Raw genomic sequence first — 17,888 nt, forward strand, 5'->3', positions numbered from 1 at the left:
AACGTGAATCATCCCTTTGTCCAGTGTACCCGCGCCCGTTAGGCACTCACAGCAGCCGTCTCAGTTATCAGATGGACAGTCCTGGCATCACAGTGCTTGTGTTCAAGTGACCATCTTTACGTGACAGTATTTTATTTAATACCGTCCCCAAAGCACAAGAGTAGTATGCTGGCAATTCAGATTTGACAAAGAGAAGCTGTAAGGTGCTTCTTTTAAGTGAAGAGGTGGAAGGTCTCACTAAGAGAAAAAATCATATGCTGAGGTTGCTAAGATCTACAGTCAGAACGAATCTTCCAGCAGTGAAATTGGGATGAAGGAAAAAGAAATTCGTGCCACCTCAAACTGCAAAAGTTACGGCTACAGTGCATGACAAGTGCTTAGTTTAGATGAAGAAGGCATTAGATTTGTGCAGTAAGATACTGAGAGAGAGAGAGAGAGAGAAAATGAGACCTATTCACATAACTTCCATCACAGCATACTGTTATAACTGTTCTATTTTACTATTAATTACTGTTGCTAATCCCTTACACACTGTGCCTAATTTATAAAATTAATCATAGGTATGTATAGGAAAAAACATAGTATATATAGGCTTTGGTACCATCTGTGGTTTCAGGCATCCACTGAGGGTCGTGGAACCTATCCCCTGCAGATAAGAGGAGGCTACTTACTGCATTAGTAATCTTACTTCTTCGCTATACTTCACCATGCATTTCAAATATCTCATAATGATTTCTAAAAAGAAACGTCACTGTCCTTGTAAATCAGCATCACCACGAATATCACCTCCTCGTACAACATCCGTCTATACTCATTTTCTTGGTTTTGTCTGTCACAGTATCCAGTTTATCCCCAGATTACTTTAGATGTCATCAATTACAGAAAAACTCCTACAAAGAATAGATACTTTTACATCTATAGTTGCATATGCTTATTCACCTAAGAAGTAAAGACCTTAAAGAGCATAAATTCAGTATAGCTTTATTTTATTTGGAATTTTAGAGAAACCATTCCTTTAGGAAGAAATTTTGAGACTGACTTCCTCTTTTCACTTTACCTCAAGCCTGTCTTGACTGACTTTCTTTGTTATCTGAGAGTATGCCGATAAGAGTTAAAGGATTTATCATGAGACACTTACAGCTAGCTATTTTTAGGTTCGCGGGAGAGGTGAGGGCTGTACTCCTCTGACTTGCATTGCATTACCTTTAAAAATAACACAACGAAAATTTTTTTACAAATCTATTCAAATGAAACTTACATTTGGTTCAAAATTAAACATATTAAATTAACACAATCAGAGACACTCTAAACCTAAACCAGGATTTTGATTTACTCGTTTAAAGCTATCCCGGCCCATGAAGAATAAACAAATAAACGGCTTCAAATGCACTATCTGAAAATCCCAACACAGACAGAGAGGCAGCTCTTGACCAAATCAGACACTCACTAGCAAATCATGCACCATAAAATCTGCACCTAAAAAGGGACCATAACTGCAGCTCTGAAAGCCATGAGGCAGAAAAAGAACCTGCCAGGCTACTTTCTGGGATGAGGCCAGAAAATTAACGCCTGATATGTTGGACTAGTTGTAGCACCGACCAGTACTCAGGCTGGGTTTATTTGAGGACAGCCCTTTCCAAGGAGGTTTCTTACTCCTAGAACGTATAATAACTAAATAAATAAATTCTTTATCATCTTACTACTCTATACTTCCCCAGCCCTGGGTCTCCCATCATTAATCAACCAACCCCACTGAGTCCACTGAAATCCTCTTTTCCTTGTTAAATTTCCCAAATGCTCAACTTTTTTTCAAAAGTTGTCTCCCTGCTCTAAGTAAACCCAGGCTTTCCCGAAGGATATAATTTCCCCCAATGCTCTCCACTGAAGTTCACTAATCCACCAGCATCACAGAGTGGCAGGGAGAAGTGTGGGCATCCTCCAGGTTCCTCCATGCTGCTCCCATTTAAAGCTCACACTCCTCTTCACTCTCCCTCCGCACGGCTGCCATCTAGGGGCTTCCCCGTCACTCCCGCCCGCTGAAGAAGTCTTCAGCACCCGGCTGACAATAGATCTCTCCTTCAAATGCCACTCTTGCCATAATCCTAGGATTTCAATGTCCAAATTCCTTGACATCCGTAATGCCAACGTCCTCATCCTCCGGTCCATTTTAGCTATCCAGTTTACAAGACCACATCACCCAGGCCTCTCCTCCCAGGCCTGACACACCGTCACTCACATTAACTGCTGCTCTTGTACCTCACAGAGTCCTCCACCTCCCTAACTTCTACATTTTCTCCCAACCTGTCCATCCATTCTGAACTCTCTTCCTTCCTATCCAGGCTACATTCCTGGACTCATCATCCCAACTACTCCTTCACCTCCACCCTCAATTCACTTGCATCCCAGTAATTCTGCCATATCTACCCAGCAAAACTCTAACCCTACAGCAGTCCAGTAATTCCTCCCTGCTCCTCCACTGCTAAAGGGAAAAGAAGAAGTTAGAGAAGGGAGAAGGAAGCAGAGGGAAGAAAGTGGGAGAAAGGAGGAGGGAGAGGAGGAGGAGAGAGAAAAGAATATTACGTCACCTTGAAGACAGCTGGGCTCTTTTATTGTCCACCATCACCTCCTTTCCCATTTCCCCCAAAGACCAGTCTAGCTCTTCATGATCCTCTCAAGCTCATGCCACACTCTCAGCATCTCAGCTATTGCATCTGCAATTTCAACATAACATCCACCTGACCCCACTGGGCCACCAGAATCTCAGTCTCTTGCTTCTTAGCAGAATGGCTGGAGGCTAACACAACTTAAAATAGATCTATTGCCAGTTAAAACCAGTACACTTCCCTGTGCCATCAAAAGGCAAGCAAAATAATTCTGTGAACACAGGTACACTCGTGTGTTTTTAGGTTCCAACAGGGATCAGGAAATAACATGTACCAATAAACTTGTGGGAAATGTGAATATGTAATTACACCTTTCTAGAGGCTGTTTACAAGATTATGTTCAAGACTATGAATTGTCTAACTATAAAGAACCCAGAATCCACTAATTTGGTATTTGTTTGGTAAACCCTTTCCCCAGTGAGAATAAAGATGTATACAACAATAAAGACAAAGTTTTAAGAGGAAATCTTCTAAATTAAGAGAACCATTCTGATAACTGTACTTGAGAAGCATCTATTTACATAAAACTATTTATATACCAAAAACTAAAGACTCTTGCCACATCAACAAATATTAAATGAAGGCACATGATGCAAAACACCGTGTCAAATTTTTTAGGGGATACAAAGAAGTTAAAAAAAGAGACAGAGAGGGCAGGAGGGGGAGAGGGAGGGGTCCCTATCTGTAAGAGTCTTCTAGCTCTTGCAAGAAGGAATATGTTGTTAATAAAAATAATAATAGCATAGCAGCTAACACTGACTGAATGTTTACTATGTGCCAGGTCCTGTTTAAAGTGTTTTACTTGTTTTAACTAATTTAAACCACAAAAGAACCCATGGGATAGGTACTATTGTTATCACCATTTATCAATAAAGAAATTAAGGTATGGAGAGGTTAGGTTACTTGTTCTATGTCACACAACTGGTTAAATAAAGCCAGGTTTTGAATCCAGGCAATTTAACACAGAAGGCAAGCGCTTAGTCACCAATCACCATAACGTTCAGCCTAAAGATTTCTAACTACTCAGTAACTTAAAGCAGAAGTTTTCAAAGTATAGTCCGTGAAAGCCTGGGGGTGCCTCCTAGCCCTTTTGAGAAGTCAAAACTATTTTCATAATAATACTATGACTTTATGTGCCTTTTCCACTGTGTTAACACGTGCACTAAAGGTATAAAGGACAGGCAAAAGCGCTCGTGCCTCTGGACAACAGCGCCAAACCGTGCTAGCCGTCAGTGTAGTCTTCAGTGCCAGCACTCTCAGACAAAAAAGAAAACTAAGAAAGAACATTTTTAAAACACTGGCTCACTTAGGAATGTCCCTGGTGACTTTTCATATGCTCAGCCCTTGAGTATGTATCTCTGTACCATGCTGTGTGACGACACAGGAAGGGGCCAGGCCCGGCTGCTGCACCTGGGTGTGACGCTGCTCCCAGGACAGCACTGGGTGCTCTGTGAGCTGCAAGCCCAATCAGGTACTTTTTTCACGGAACCCTATTCTTAACTCGAGAGAAGAACTGACACACAAACTTGGTATTTGGCGGACATTTTCTTAAAAACAAATGAAATGAGTCATTTTAAGAGAATAAGGGGCCCTGATATCAAAAGGTTTGAGAACAGCTGACTCCAAGAAATGCTGGACAAGAGGAAACGAAACTGAAGTTCTTTTAATGTGTCATTTTCATTAAGTCTTACTATTTCTTCTCAGTCTACAAAATGAGCGAACTATTATTACATACCACTTTCTTAAACTCACACATTAAAATGTGAAATGACACATAAGATTCCTTAGGAAGTTCTCACTTACCTTCATTTCGATAACAGTTTGCAGAGCTTTAGTTTTGGCAGAATCGGGGGCATTCTCAAATCTCTGATGCATCTCCTATACAAGAGAAGCAAAAAAGAGAGTAAGTGCCCTCCTTTTCACTCTCATTTTTTCAAGAGGGGAGTGGAGAGGCGAGGGAGTAGTAGTTACATGCAAAGATGACTACCCCGGCCTTGTAAGACACTCTGATCCACTTTCTGTCCTCCTGACCTTTCCCTGTGGACCAGGGAGCACACAGACTGCATTCAGGCTAAGGGGTACAGGAGGGTCCCCGTCTCTGCACACCTGGTTATACACGGTAAGTCACACAGACCCCAGCCACCACAAGAGGTGAAGCTCCGGCACATCCCCAGGTTGTGTGTCACTCTTCCACAGGACTCCAAGACATATTATCAGAACTCCAAACAATCCAAAAAGGGGATTAGAAAGAGTCCCTTTTTAAAAGGAGAAATCAGGACTTCCCTGGTGGCGCAGTGGTTAGGAATCCGCCTGCCGATGCAGGGGACATGGGTTCGAGCCCTGGTCCGGGAAGATCCCACATGCCGCAGAGCAACTAAGCCCGTGCGCCACAACTAGTGAGCCTGCGCTCTAGAGCCCATGAACCACAACTACTGAAGCCTGCGCGCCTAGAGCCCGTGCCCCGCAACAAGAAAGGCCACCGCAATGAGAAGCCCGCGCACTGCAACGAAGACCCAACACAGCCAAAGAGAAATAAATTTATTTAAAAAAAAAGAAAAAGGAGGAATCAAAGTAGCCACAGTCCGCACTGCACAAAACAACTGAAAGCATTTGTGTGGACAACCTCCTTTGCACAGCATCCTCCCCCAGAGCAACAACCACCGGGCTACCTACGATGGAAATCTCTCTCCAGAGGGGCTACAATCAGATAAAAAAAGAAGGTAAGACTGCTGAACAAGTTTCCTAAACAGTCTACAGGTAGCAAATGGCAGAAAAACATAGCTATTTTTTTCAATCCAAATGTCAGTGCGTTCAGGATCAGAAAGGAAGGAAGGAGATGGCAGAATATCACAGTTCGGGTCTTCAAGGATCACCCTGAAGTTACCAGACCTCCTCAGGCTATTTTCTTGTCAGATTCTGGGAATGTCTCTGAGTCAGCCAGTACTTCCAGAGTACCCTGGTACAGCCCCTAGCGATGGCAGAGAATACAGATGGATATTTTCCATCTGAAAAGTGCTGGTGAAATTCTAGCCCTGCCCTCTGCTCTGCCCATTTGACACGTATATAGATGTTTCCTAGGTCACTCAAACTTATTTCATCCAAAACAAAACTCGTCATTTTCTCCTCTTTAACCTAGCCCCTCCTCTGAAGACTGATGAGTCTTGCCCATCTCCTTAAATGGCATTACCCTCCCGGTGGTTCAAGCCAAACAGCACAGTGTCTCCTTTCATTCCTCCCACATCTTCACTTCCTACCACCTTCTAGAGCAGGTCCTAATTGTTCCAGCTTCAAAAGATTTCTTGAATTTATCATTTCACTCCAGTTCCAGTCTAGTTTCAGCCTAGATTACTACAACAGCCTCGAGTTAAGTTTCCTTTCATTTCCTCTGTCCATTTTAAAGAAAGCAATGGTGTACTCTAGATAAAGCATCAACAAATCACGGCAATAGTCTGTTTTCAATCCTTCAACGAGTTTCCTATTTACTTCTCACCCTCTACAAGGTCAACACAATCTGATCATAACAGACAGAAGACTAGCCCTCCTGTCATAAACTATGTTAAAGTTAGACAAAAATGCATAAAGCAACTGTTTTCAGACGCTGGAAAACAAGCAGCACAGGAGTATGATCCTTGAGAGAAGAGAAACTAACAAGGTTATGGTCCAGACTTGCTATCCAATACGTGATGCAGGGAGAGGAAGACCAAACAGAAAACAGCAGTCCCGCAGAGCTCAGAAGACAGATCAGTGGGTAAGAGTCCCAAAGACAGGAGAAATGTGCAGAGCAGAATGACACAGAGGAAGAAGCTAGCCAGAAAAGCAGCAGTGTCTGATCTGACAGGGGTCCCCTGGAGTCTTTGACCAAATACTAAGCCTGCATGTACAGGGAAAGACTCCACAGTGTCAAAGAACAACTACCAGAGAGCTATGAGTTGAGCAACTACCTGAACGCACATGGGGCTGGGAAGAATTCAAGCTCCAAAGAGCCAGAGTGGAGAGAACATCAGAGGCACTGAGCAGAGACACCAGAAAGGCCACGTCTTAGGAGTAGAGACAGTCTAGCCCTGGAGGGAAGGCTACCTAGACTAGAGCCAACAGAGTGTAAAAGCAAGTCTCGTTAAGGATCGAGTTAATCCACAATTAACCCCTGCAAGATAAAACACTTCATTAAGACAGTAAAATGCAGAACACATTAATCCAGGACAAAATCTGAACACATTAGTTCAGGCCATAATCACCTCTCACCTGCATTAAAACAACAAACTCATCAGTTACCCCCCAGCCTCCAGTCTGTCCACACTGAATCTACTCCCTACACTGTAAACAGGTGATAAATTGGGCACACAGATATTAGGGAAATTTCCAAATGCTTTCCAGTGAAACTATTACAATTTCATTTTAAACTCTAGCAAGCATATCAGCGATATATAAGGAAAGAAATCCATTTGAATAAAAAAAAATCCTCCTCTGCTAAGGAACTAGGGTGCACTTTAAACCATTCGCAGGCATAAACCTTTCCTGTTAAGAGCTTGTAAAACCTATCAGTCGTAACAGATCTCCATTCAAAGGCCTGCGCATTAAAGCTCATTATGAACACCTCCTGCAGTCAGTGGGCTGACCAACTCCCCTTTCCCAGAGAGCACATCGAGCCTCTGACTCCTGCACCGTTAATAAAGGGAGAGGACTCTGGGAATAAAAAAGAATGTACCATTCAGACAAATGTAAGAAGTCGAATGTGCTAGTGCTTGCTTTATTTCGCTCTTTTTAGCCTGAAAATTTTCACTCTACACAAATTAAAGAAAGCCCAGAGATTCATACAGGTAGAATTATCTGGATCTTGTTATACTGTCAACTGTGGTACACGGTAGAAAATGTGTTCAGTTCCTCTCACTGATTTAATAAAGAATAATGACTAGAGAAAGAAAACAAACAAGTTAGGAACAAAATTTCTCCGTTGTTAGTAGTTTCTTTCTTTTTAAAAGTAAGTCAACATTTACTTACACAACTGAGAGAAAGGAGCATTTGTGACTGAAAAGTAGTACTTATGTCTGAAATTTCTTTCTTTCAAGTTTCAGGTTTTAGCCTCCAGCACCCTTGGTTCAAGGCTAGACGTCCCTTCAGCAGATTTCAATCCTCCACACAAGTTCTGGGCTTACTGTACTCCACACGGAGAAGTGAAGAAGGAACCCTCACTACTCCTCCTGTACCTCAACTCCGCCGTTGTCAGACAGCACTGCACTTTGACCCTTTACCATCTCAAGTAACAGCATGCTTCTGAGAAAACATATCTTCCTGTCAAAATGGAAATGAGGTACAAATGACACAACAACAACAAAAAAGATGAGGAAGGATAACCTGAATCAGTAAGTTATGCGATGCAACTGTTCACACTTTCCAAAATCACTAGGAAAGGGAAAACTAACTAGGGACCTTTTTTCTTTTTGAATTCTTCCTACTCTTTGTCCAAGGTTTCTATTTTTTTTCTATATATGTTTATTTCTCTTTTCTTCCCTCTAACCTCCTCTGCTCTTACCTGACAACTGCCAAAGATACAGATGGGCATTCCTCAGACATGTTAGAGCCAAAATTCCTAGCCTAGAACCTAGTTAAAGAATAGGGCTTTTTTTTTAAACATCTTTATTGGAGTATAATTGCTTTACAATGGTGTGTTAGTTTCTACTTTATAACAAAGTGAATCAGCTATACATATACATATATCCCCATATCTGACACCTTTTTTTTTTTAACATCTTTATTGGAGTATAATTGCTTTACAATGGTGTTAGTTTCTGCTTTGTAACAAAGTGAATCAGTTATACATATACATATGTTCCCGTATCTCTTCCCTCTTGCATCTCCCTCCCTCCCACCCTCCCTATCCCACCTCTCTAGGTGGTCACAAAGCACCGAGCTGATCTCCCTGTGCTATGAGGCTGCTTCCCACTAGCTATCTATTTTACGTTTGGCAGTGTATATATGTCCATGCCACTCTCTCACTTTGTCACAGCTTACCCTTCCCCCTCCCCATATCCTCAAGTCCATTCTCTAGTAGGTCTGTGTCTTTATTCCCGTCTTGCCACTAGGTTCTTCATGACTTTTTTTTTTTCTTCTTAGATTCCATATATATGTGTTAGCATACTGTATTTGTTTTTCTCTTTCTGACTTACTTCACTCTGTATGACAGACTCTAGGTCCATCCACCTCACTACAAATAACTCAATTTCATTTCTTTTTATGGCTGGGTTAATATTCCACTGTATATATGTGCCACATCTTCTTTAGCCATTCATCTGTTGATGGACACTTAGGTTACTTCCATGTCCTGGCTATTGTAAATAGAGCTGCAATGAACATTTTGGTACATGACTCTTTTTGAATTATGGTTTCCTCAGGGTATATGCCCAGTAGTGGGATTGCTGGGTTGTATGGTAGTTCTATTTTTAGTTTTTTAAGGAACCTCCATACTGTGCTCCATAGTGGCTGTATCAATTTACATTCCCACCAACAGTGCAAGAGGGTTCCCCTTTCTCCACACCCTCTCCAGCATTTATCGTTTGTAGATTTTTTGATGATGGCCATTCTGACTGGTGTGAGATGATATCTCATTGTAGTTTTGATTTGCATTTCTCTAATGATTAATGATGTTGAGCATTCTTTCATGTGTTTGTTGGCAATCTGTATATCTTCTTTGGAGAAATGTCTATTTAGGTCTTCTGCCCATTTTTGGATTGGGCTGTTTGTTTTTTTGATATTGAGCTGCATGAGCTGCTTGTAAATTCTGGAGTTTAATCCTTTGTCAGTTGCTTCATTTGCAAATATTTTCTCCCATTCTGAGGGTTGTCTTCTCATCTTGTTTATGGTTTCCTTTGCTGTGCAAAAGCTTTGAAGTTTCATTAGGTCCCATTTGTTTATTTGTGTTTTTATTTCCATTTCTCTAGGAGCTGGGTCAAAAAGGATCTTGCTGTGATTTATGTCATAGAGTGTTCTGCCTATGTTTTCCTCTAAGAGTTTGATAGTGTCTGGCCTTACATTTAGGTCTTTAATCCATTTTGAGTTTATTTTTGTGTATGGTGTTAGGCAGTGTTCTAATTTCATTCTTTTACATGTACCTGTCCAGTTTTCCCAGCACCACTTATTGAAGAGGCTGTCTTTTCTCCACTGTATATTCTTGCCTCCTTTATCAAAGATAAGGTGACCATATGTGCGTGGGTTTCTCTCTGGGCTTTCTATCCTGTTCCATTGATCTATATCTCTGTTTCTGTGCCAGTACCATACTGTCTTGATTACTGTAGCTTTGTAGTATTGTCTGAAGTCAGGGAGCCTGATTCCTCCAGCTCCATTTTTCGTTCTCAAGATTGCTTTGGCTATTCGGGGTCTTTTGTGTTTCCATACAAATTGTGAAATTTTTTGTTCTAGTTCTGTGAAAAATGCCAGTGGTAGTTTGACAGGGATGGCATTGAATCCATAGATTAAGAGTAGGGCTTTTAAACCTCAAACACTGCTGCAAATCTTAACATGAGAGCAGTTGCACTAAACAAGGTTTGTTGACTAAAATATTATACAGACCAAAATTAACATACGTGTAAATGTTTTAAAACAAATTAGTATTTTAATTTCTGTTTTTTGGTTTTTTTTTGGCCATGTCGTGCATCATGCGGATCTTAGTTCCCCGACCAGGAATCGAACCCGTGGCCCCTGCAGTGGAAGCACGGAATCCTAACGACTGGACCGCCAGGGAATTCCCAACAAATTATTTTATTCATCACAATAGGATCTACATTTCAAAAAAACAGGAGCACGTATAGAACTGAAATATTTATTCAGCCTATAGACAATGCTTGGTATGCATATGGATAGCCGATCCAAAAATTCCATAGCCAATTCAGGTATGTTCTGCCAACAGACTGAGAACCAAACTTTGGTGTATCACAGAATCACCTGTAAAGCCTGTTAAAACTCCATACGCCTGGCCCCAGGCACTAACCACGTCTTGACTGTAGTTCAGTATGTGTCCAACAGATGTCTTCACGCTTCTATCCATCAAAGGAAAGGCACTCCAGTAAACAATACAAAATCTAACAGTAAGTCACGTAACAATGTAATTTCAGTACAAACAGAAAATACAATGCTTAATTTAATTTTTGTTTTTCTTCTTTGGCTTTTATTTGGGGGAATTATTTACCTGCTATCTACAGAGTCATGTTCATAAACAAAATGGAAAACTAATCACAAATGTTCCTGGATGTGAGTGCCATTTTTTTTTTTTTTTTTATGAGTGCCATTTTAATGTTACTGTATTTCATCAAATCTAAGATGCCACTGATTGTAAGGTAAACCACTGTTTAATGTGCTGGAAAGAAAAGAAGGAAATGCCTCCAAATAAACCATGACCCAAGCTTCTATCATTCAGAATTTTTATTTTATATTGATTGCAAGACCCTTTTTAACTTATTTAACCATAAAGTTTAATCATATATCATTTTGAACTGTTTTATAACTTTCTCCATACCAATAACTGTTTCAATGCTGGTTCACAGCATAATATCACTGAAGACATACTGAACAACAGCTAAAGTTAACATGAGAAATAGCAACAATACTCACAACATTGACTAAAATGAGCAGCTGTTAACTGTTTGTGAGTACACAGGCAAACAAATCAAGCAGGACTGTGGCCTTGCTGACAGAGATTTTAAGATGCCATCAAGGATAAGACTTATTAACTCAATTTCATACTGTTGAGATGGGGAAAACTATGAGTCTTGGAACTGATGAAAACCCGCTTTTTTAAAAGATGGACAATAATCCAATAATAAGAAAATCTATGGATATCCCAGTGTTGCCAGCTCTCAATTCTTTCTGCCTTTCTTGACACACTAGTGATATAATGCACAATAGCCATTTCAAGTCACCACTCACCCAACCTAGAGTTGTTCTTTATCAGACTTCCTTGTTCACTCGTAATTTTCCCTCCCCCATTTATTCTCAACACAGCCAGAGTAGATTTTAAAAGCTAAACTAGATCACTCCCTTGATTAAACATTGGTGCAGTTTTCTCTTGCACTTTGAATAAAATTGTTGCATTACCTGCAGGGATCCTGAAGGCAAGTGCTTTGTCTCCTAGAGGGCATGGATTTTTGTTTTGTTCACTGCTACTATATTTCCTTGTGCTCTGCACATGGGTTAGTGCCCAATAAATATCTGATGAATGCAATCAATGACTCTGGCCCTGGCTACCTCTTCAACCTCTCATCTCATGCCTGTTTTCCCCTTAGACAATATGCTTTTGTCCTCTAGTCTCCTTGCTGTCTCCTGAAAACTTCTCATCCGGCCTTTGAAACTGTTAACCTTCTTCATGAAACGATTTTACCCAAATGCTCAGCAAGACTCTTTCAACTTTCTTCAGATCTCCCTTAAAGGGCACCTCCTCAAAGATGCTTACCCTGTTTATCCCCTCTCCCAACATAATTAGACTCAACTAATTTATTTCCTCTCATAATTATGTTTATTGTCTCTCACCAGATTTTTAAGTTCTAGGAGGGCACAGACCATGTGTTCTGACATGAAAAATGTATACCCAGCGTGTATCCCAGGGTCACATACATTCTAGAAGCTCAATGGATGTTTGTTGAGTAATGAGCAAAGAAAGGCTGTGCCGAGTGCCTCTAGCACCTTGTCACTCTGGAAACAAAACAGTCAAGCCACATGTTACAAAGCTTTACTCCAAATTACCATTTTAGCTTCTGTTACCTGTATTTTCTAACATACACAAATTTAATGGTTTAAGCCTCTTGCTATGGCAATAAAAGATTCTTTCCTGTCTCAAGATTGTATTAAAACCTTTTTCTTACATTCTCTTCTAGTGTTGTTATTTTTTAACAAGTAGCTCTTTATTTCATCTAGAACTTAATTTGATGTAACTATGTACTGTTTTCCAAATAGATGGCGATTATTCCCAAACATGTATCATATGCTTAAAACTATATTATTTCTGGGTTCTATTCTGTCTCATCAATCTAGCTATCTATTACTGTGCCAGTACCACAGATTTTAATATCACTGGGTTTAAAACACATATATCATGAGCTGCTTAAACAAGTGTTCCCGCACTGTTCTCCTTGCAAAGAAACTGCAACGTCATTTGGGCACGTGTCAAGAATATTCCTATTGGGATTACACTAAATTCACAGAGTTGGGGGAAAGCAGCATCTTTATATTAATGTTCCCATCTACACTGTAATGAAAATTTAGCCCTATCCTTTCCATTACCGTTACTGATATTATTTATTCCATTTTCCTTATCTAACAGCACTGCCTAACACTTCCAGAATAATGTAAATACTGATGAACAGTATCTTTGCCTCTCCCTAACTTTAATGGATGCGTCTTAGTATACGTCAGAGTAAGCACAATTCTGGCTACTAGTTTAAAATATGTTTATAATACATATTTACTGAGTTGTTTTATTTAAGTCATGCTATAAAGGTATCATTCCATTCTTATTTTTAGTTCATTTGGTTTAGTTTTCAAAGTGTCTAACATTTTATCTAATGTCTTTGAGATAGCTATCAAACACTACGAGGTTATCTTTTCCTTTCACCTATTACAAATTATAACTGTGAATGACATATTGAGCCATTCTGGATTCCTAGAATAAACTCCTTTTGGTCAGAATATTATCCTTTTATCATAATGCTGATTTTATCTGCCAATATCTTATTTACAACTTCTATACCTAAACTCATAAGCAAAACTGGTTTGGGGTTTTAGTTTGTTTTCTAACCTTCGTTAGGTTTTAGTATCCAGTGGTCACACTGGAGAAAAAAGAATTGGAAAAGCTATCCTTCTTTCTGTAAGCTCCAGGCTTGAACTTCTTTCCCTACATTTCAACTTATTCAACCAACATTTCCTGAGTACCCACTGTGCATTTGTTAAGACACTGACAAGATAAAATTTCATATATATATATACACACATCCTTGGTGCAAAAAATTAAGTGAACAATGAAGAAACACACATGGAAGTATACTATAATATTACTGGCTCATCTACGTATATGTATAGAGCTGCACAAGGAAGACTTCACAGAAGAACTGCAATTTGAGCTAAGTCTTGAAGGCAAGTAGGAGTAAAAGAAAGGAGAACCAGCATTCTAAACATGTGTTCATGAAGCAATCACTTCTACTTGCTCTTAAATAATTTTAATCCATAGGAGTGTGTTTCCTGTAAGATGACGCTACATCACTAATGGCAACTGGAATTGTGTATTGATACAACTAACAAGGCCTATATTTCTTTCCACATTATGTTCAGAAGTGGGACTTCATATTTGTAGAGCTTGTTACTTCAAAATTAGTCTTAAATTCATGTTTTTTCCTACTACTTGTTCAAATTCACCATATTGCTGGTTGTTCTCTGCCAGAATAACACTGTGGCTTTCCATAATCCTTAACTATTCACTTTTTAGTAACTCCAAAACTCAAAAATAAATGGGCACAGGTTGAAATATTCAGAACAGAAGGAGTAAAAACGTAACATTCAAAGTTCATCACGATGCTGGTAGGGTTTTCATGCTGCATGCTATCTGAGATGATTACACCTTCTCTTACAATGTTCTATGGCCAGGCTCCAGGTTACCTCATTAAAATATAAACTCTTGAAAGTAAAATGAAAGAAACTCAGGATGGTGCCTACAACACAGTAGTTGATAGAAAATTTTCTAAAACAATACAGTCCAGTAATTTGAAGATTGTAACGCACATAGCTGCAGATTCACCGTAAAAATACAGTATATGCTTCTGGGAGGATAAACTGGTCCAATCACTCTGGGAGACAAGACTGATATTCAGAGTTTTGAAAACGTACACACCCTGAGCAAATTCATTTCTGGAAATTTATGCTAAAGAAAAAAATTAATGTACAGGGATATATGGTTAGGGATATTCAGTGCAGCACAGTTTTATAATAATGAAAAATTAACAGTAGTCTAAATTTCCAACAGTAAGAAATATAAATAAATGCAACAGAACATTATAAATTCAACTGAAATTACAAAACTCTACATGTACTGACAAAGAAAGATGTTCAAGACAAATTATTAAGAAAAGCGGGTAACATTACCCGCATCATTCATTATGCATCGCTGCACTACCTAATACAGTAGCCACTACCTACACAGAGATACTTAAATTTAAATTTGATTAATTAAATTTAATTTTAAATTAGTTATATTTAAATGAAATTTAAATTTCAGTTCCTCAGTCACACTAACCACATTTCAACTGCTCAACAGTCACATGCAGCCGTGGCTACCATATTGCAGAGAGCAGATACAGACCGTCGCCATCATCAGGGGAAGTCGCTATTTTGCTTTTAACCGCCTTCCTCACCCTTCATTTAAAAAGGGATTATTCAGACTGGCACTAAAATAGTTCTGAGATTTTTTTTCCCCCTATCCAAATGTGAAAGTTATCTGAAGACTCTGACCTCATATAGAGAAGTAGAGCTGTCATTTTTTTTTAATTCAATGTAAGATGAATTCTTCACTTAAGCTTTCTTAAAATGAAGCATTAAATAGAAAAGTGAAAAATTATCAGTAGACACAGTGGTCAGCTAAAGTCTCAGTTTCCTCTCTAAAAATAAGTGACAGCATACCTCTGTATCATTCCCTCTAGCTGTGCCTCCAGGGCAGCAAATAATTTTTATCACGGATCTTTTACAGCAAGGCAACAGTTTCCATGGAAACCACAGGGCAAACATCCATTACTGCTGCCTAGGACTTTATAATAAGCACACCGAAACTGAGGGAATCGCTTACTTTCAATTATTAATATTTTAAAATTGAGCAGTAGTTAGCTACTTTAGCTACTTTAATTCTGGTTTTGTTGTGTGTGTCTCTATGAACAAATCAATAGATGAGGAACAAATCAAGAAAATTCTGTGCCCCTCTAGCAACAAAATGAGTCTACAGAAATCAGGAGGGGGAAAAAAAACCCCAGAAAGGTATTAAACCAGTATACATGCCAACCAATGTCATCTCATACAAGACAGCAAATCAGAACAGAAATCAGTGCAGAACTTAGGTAAGAAAGAAGAAATTCCCTTGCACTAGCTCAGGAGAGCATATAAATTTATCTAGGTCAAAATGCTGACTAATCAGGAAAAAAAGACAGTCATAACAACTGAGAAAGTGGCCACTCACCTCTCTCAACAGAGCGTTCTCTTTTTCCTTCTGCTCCAAAAGGCTTTCGAGGTGGTGGACATGCATCTCTGCCTCTGCCAGTCTCCTTGTTCTCTCATGGTCCTCCTCAGTAGCCTTAGCAGAAAGCCCCTTGCTCTGCAACATCTCCAGAAGCTTCTTGATGGATTCGTCCCGAGCGTTCAGGGTTTGCTTCTGAGTCTCAATCCGCAGCTCCATCTCCTCCAGAGTCTTTCGAAGGAGGAACAGCTCCTTGGCCTGCCGCTCATGCTCAGTGTGCAGCCTCTGAAAGTTCTCCTCCGTCAGCTCTGCCACGCAAGGCTCACCAGTCCTACTGTTACTATCCTGTTGAAACAGCTGGTTCAGGTCCCTCTGGATCCGCAATTCATCCTGGAGAGCCTGGACTGTCATTTGCATGTGCTGGTATAAAGACAAAAAAGAAAACCCAAATGAGCTTTCCTCCTCAAGTAGCAGAAACAAAGCAGACAACGGGGAATGAGAAAGCAGCTACCACAGCTCTCAGAACCCTGCATTTAGCAAATGAGGATTCACATTATTCTGTTTTACACTGTCTTTAAAACTGATTGAGATAATCTGTAAAATGTCAGTAATTTAATTTGTGTTTATTACCAACAGGAAACAAGGTCAGTCTGGCAGCTCCTCACTTTGCTTGACTACATAAAGACACTGTTCAAGATTAACAGAAGGTATTACACAGAACTGAAGGTGAGGAGTGGGGAAAGGCAGGGGAAACCTATAGGAATACGGACACATCATACAAAAAATTTCACCAAAAAACACAAAGGATGGCAAAATACAAAATGACTTTTAAGTGCTTTACAATTAAGTTAGCACATTAAATAATAAACATATGAGTGCATGCCAGAATGTGCTTAGCACTCCTTATGTGTTAATTCATTTAATCCTCACTATAACACATGTACTATTATTTGAATTTTATTGATGATGACACCGGGCATACAGAGACTTAAATAACTCACCCCAAGATCACACAGTAAGTAACAGAGCTGGCATTCGAATTAAAGCAATTCTCGCAGCCCACTGAAGCTAGTACCCAAAGGTAATTAGATAACGTGAAGCTTTAAAAACAAAAAACAAAACACAAAAAACTGAGGCTGTGTGTGCTATTTATACAGAAGAAGATAACAATATAAGTGAGTAATTTGAGTAATTAAATGAAAATGTTAGTGCAGATAAGCTAGTAAAATGTTCCAGAGGGTATATCTTTAGCCTGTATCCCTAACGAAGGTATATGAACCTTTAATCTGAATGGATAAATTCTAGAACATTATACAAAGAACCTAAAAGGAAGTTACATCAAGAATCATGTTTTTAGAAATGAAGAAGCAACAACAGAAAATCACCCTTTGTATTCAAGGTATTCAAGGTCTGGCAGTGTGCCGCAGTGGAAGGAAACTAACCCACAATCAGAAGACAGGAGTTTTAGTTCCAGCTCTCACACTAAAGAGCAACCTAATTTGGAACACATTGCCATCTTTCTGGGTTTCAGATTCCTCATATTTAAAGTGAGGCTATAAATGCCTGCACCATCTTTTCACAGAGCTAATAATATCATTGAAATCTTTGTGGCATATATGTTAAAACAGACATTGTTTAAAATTTTTGGCAAACTGCAAAACAGCAATAAATATCTCAAGGAAACGATCTGGCAAGTGTACAAAGACGCTCACTGTTGTTTACACCAGCGACAAAATTAGAAACAACCTAAATGGATATTAATAGGTGATGAATTAAGTAAATGAGAAATGTCCACCCAGTTTAATACTATGCATCAATTTTTTTAAATGTAGATTTATATTTACTGATAAAAACTACAGTTACAACATATTAAGAGTAAAAAAGCAGATATATAATAGCAAGTATAGGATGACTGCGATTCTAATTTTTAAAAAGTATAAACATGCAGAGAAAAGTCTAAAAGGATGCAAACAATTACCAGTGTCTGGGTATGGGTAGATTTTACATTTTTCTTCATACATTTTTGTACT

General features: G+C 39.3%; 2 protein-coding genes across 21 annotated transcripts in view; one reads left to right on the forward strand and one right to left on the reverse strand.

Moving 5' to 3' along the window:
* Window positions 1-17,888, forward strand: part of LOC309623767 (uncharacterized protein) — a 238,852-nt gene that overhangs the window by 127,537 nt on the left and 93,427 nt on the right. The gene's annotated exons all lie outside the window — the stretch shown is intronic.
* LOC309623752 (ELKS/Rab6-interacting/CAST family member 1-like) overlaps window positions 1-17,888 on the reverse strand; it is a 167,569-nt gene that overhangs the window by 95,336 nt on the left and 54,345 nt on the right. For all 10 annotated transcript variants that reach the window (XM_082380893.1, XM_082380891.1, XM_082380896.1 and 7 more), the window contains one exon: window positions 15,862-16,278. In XM_082380893.1, the coding sequence (XP_082237019.1) occupies window positions 15,862-16,278 (417 nt within the window). The remainder of the gene's footprint in view (window positions 1-15,861; window positions 16,279-17,888) is intronic.

Source organism: Balaenoptera borealis (genome assembly GCF_965194805.1).
Source record: "Balaenoptera borealis genome assembly, chromosome: 2".
Taxonomy (NCBI): Eukaryota; Metazoa; Chordata; class Mammalia; order Artiodactyla; family Balaenopteridae; genus Balaenoptera; species Balaenoptera borealis.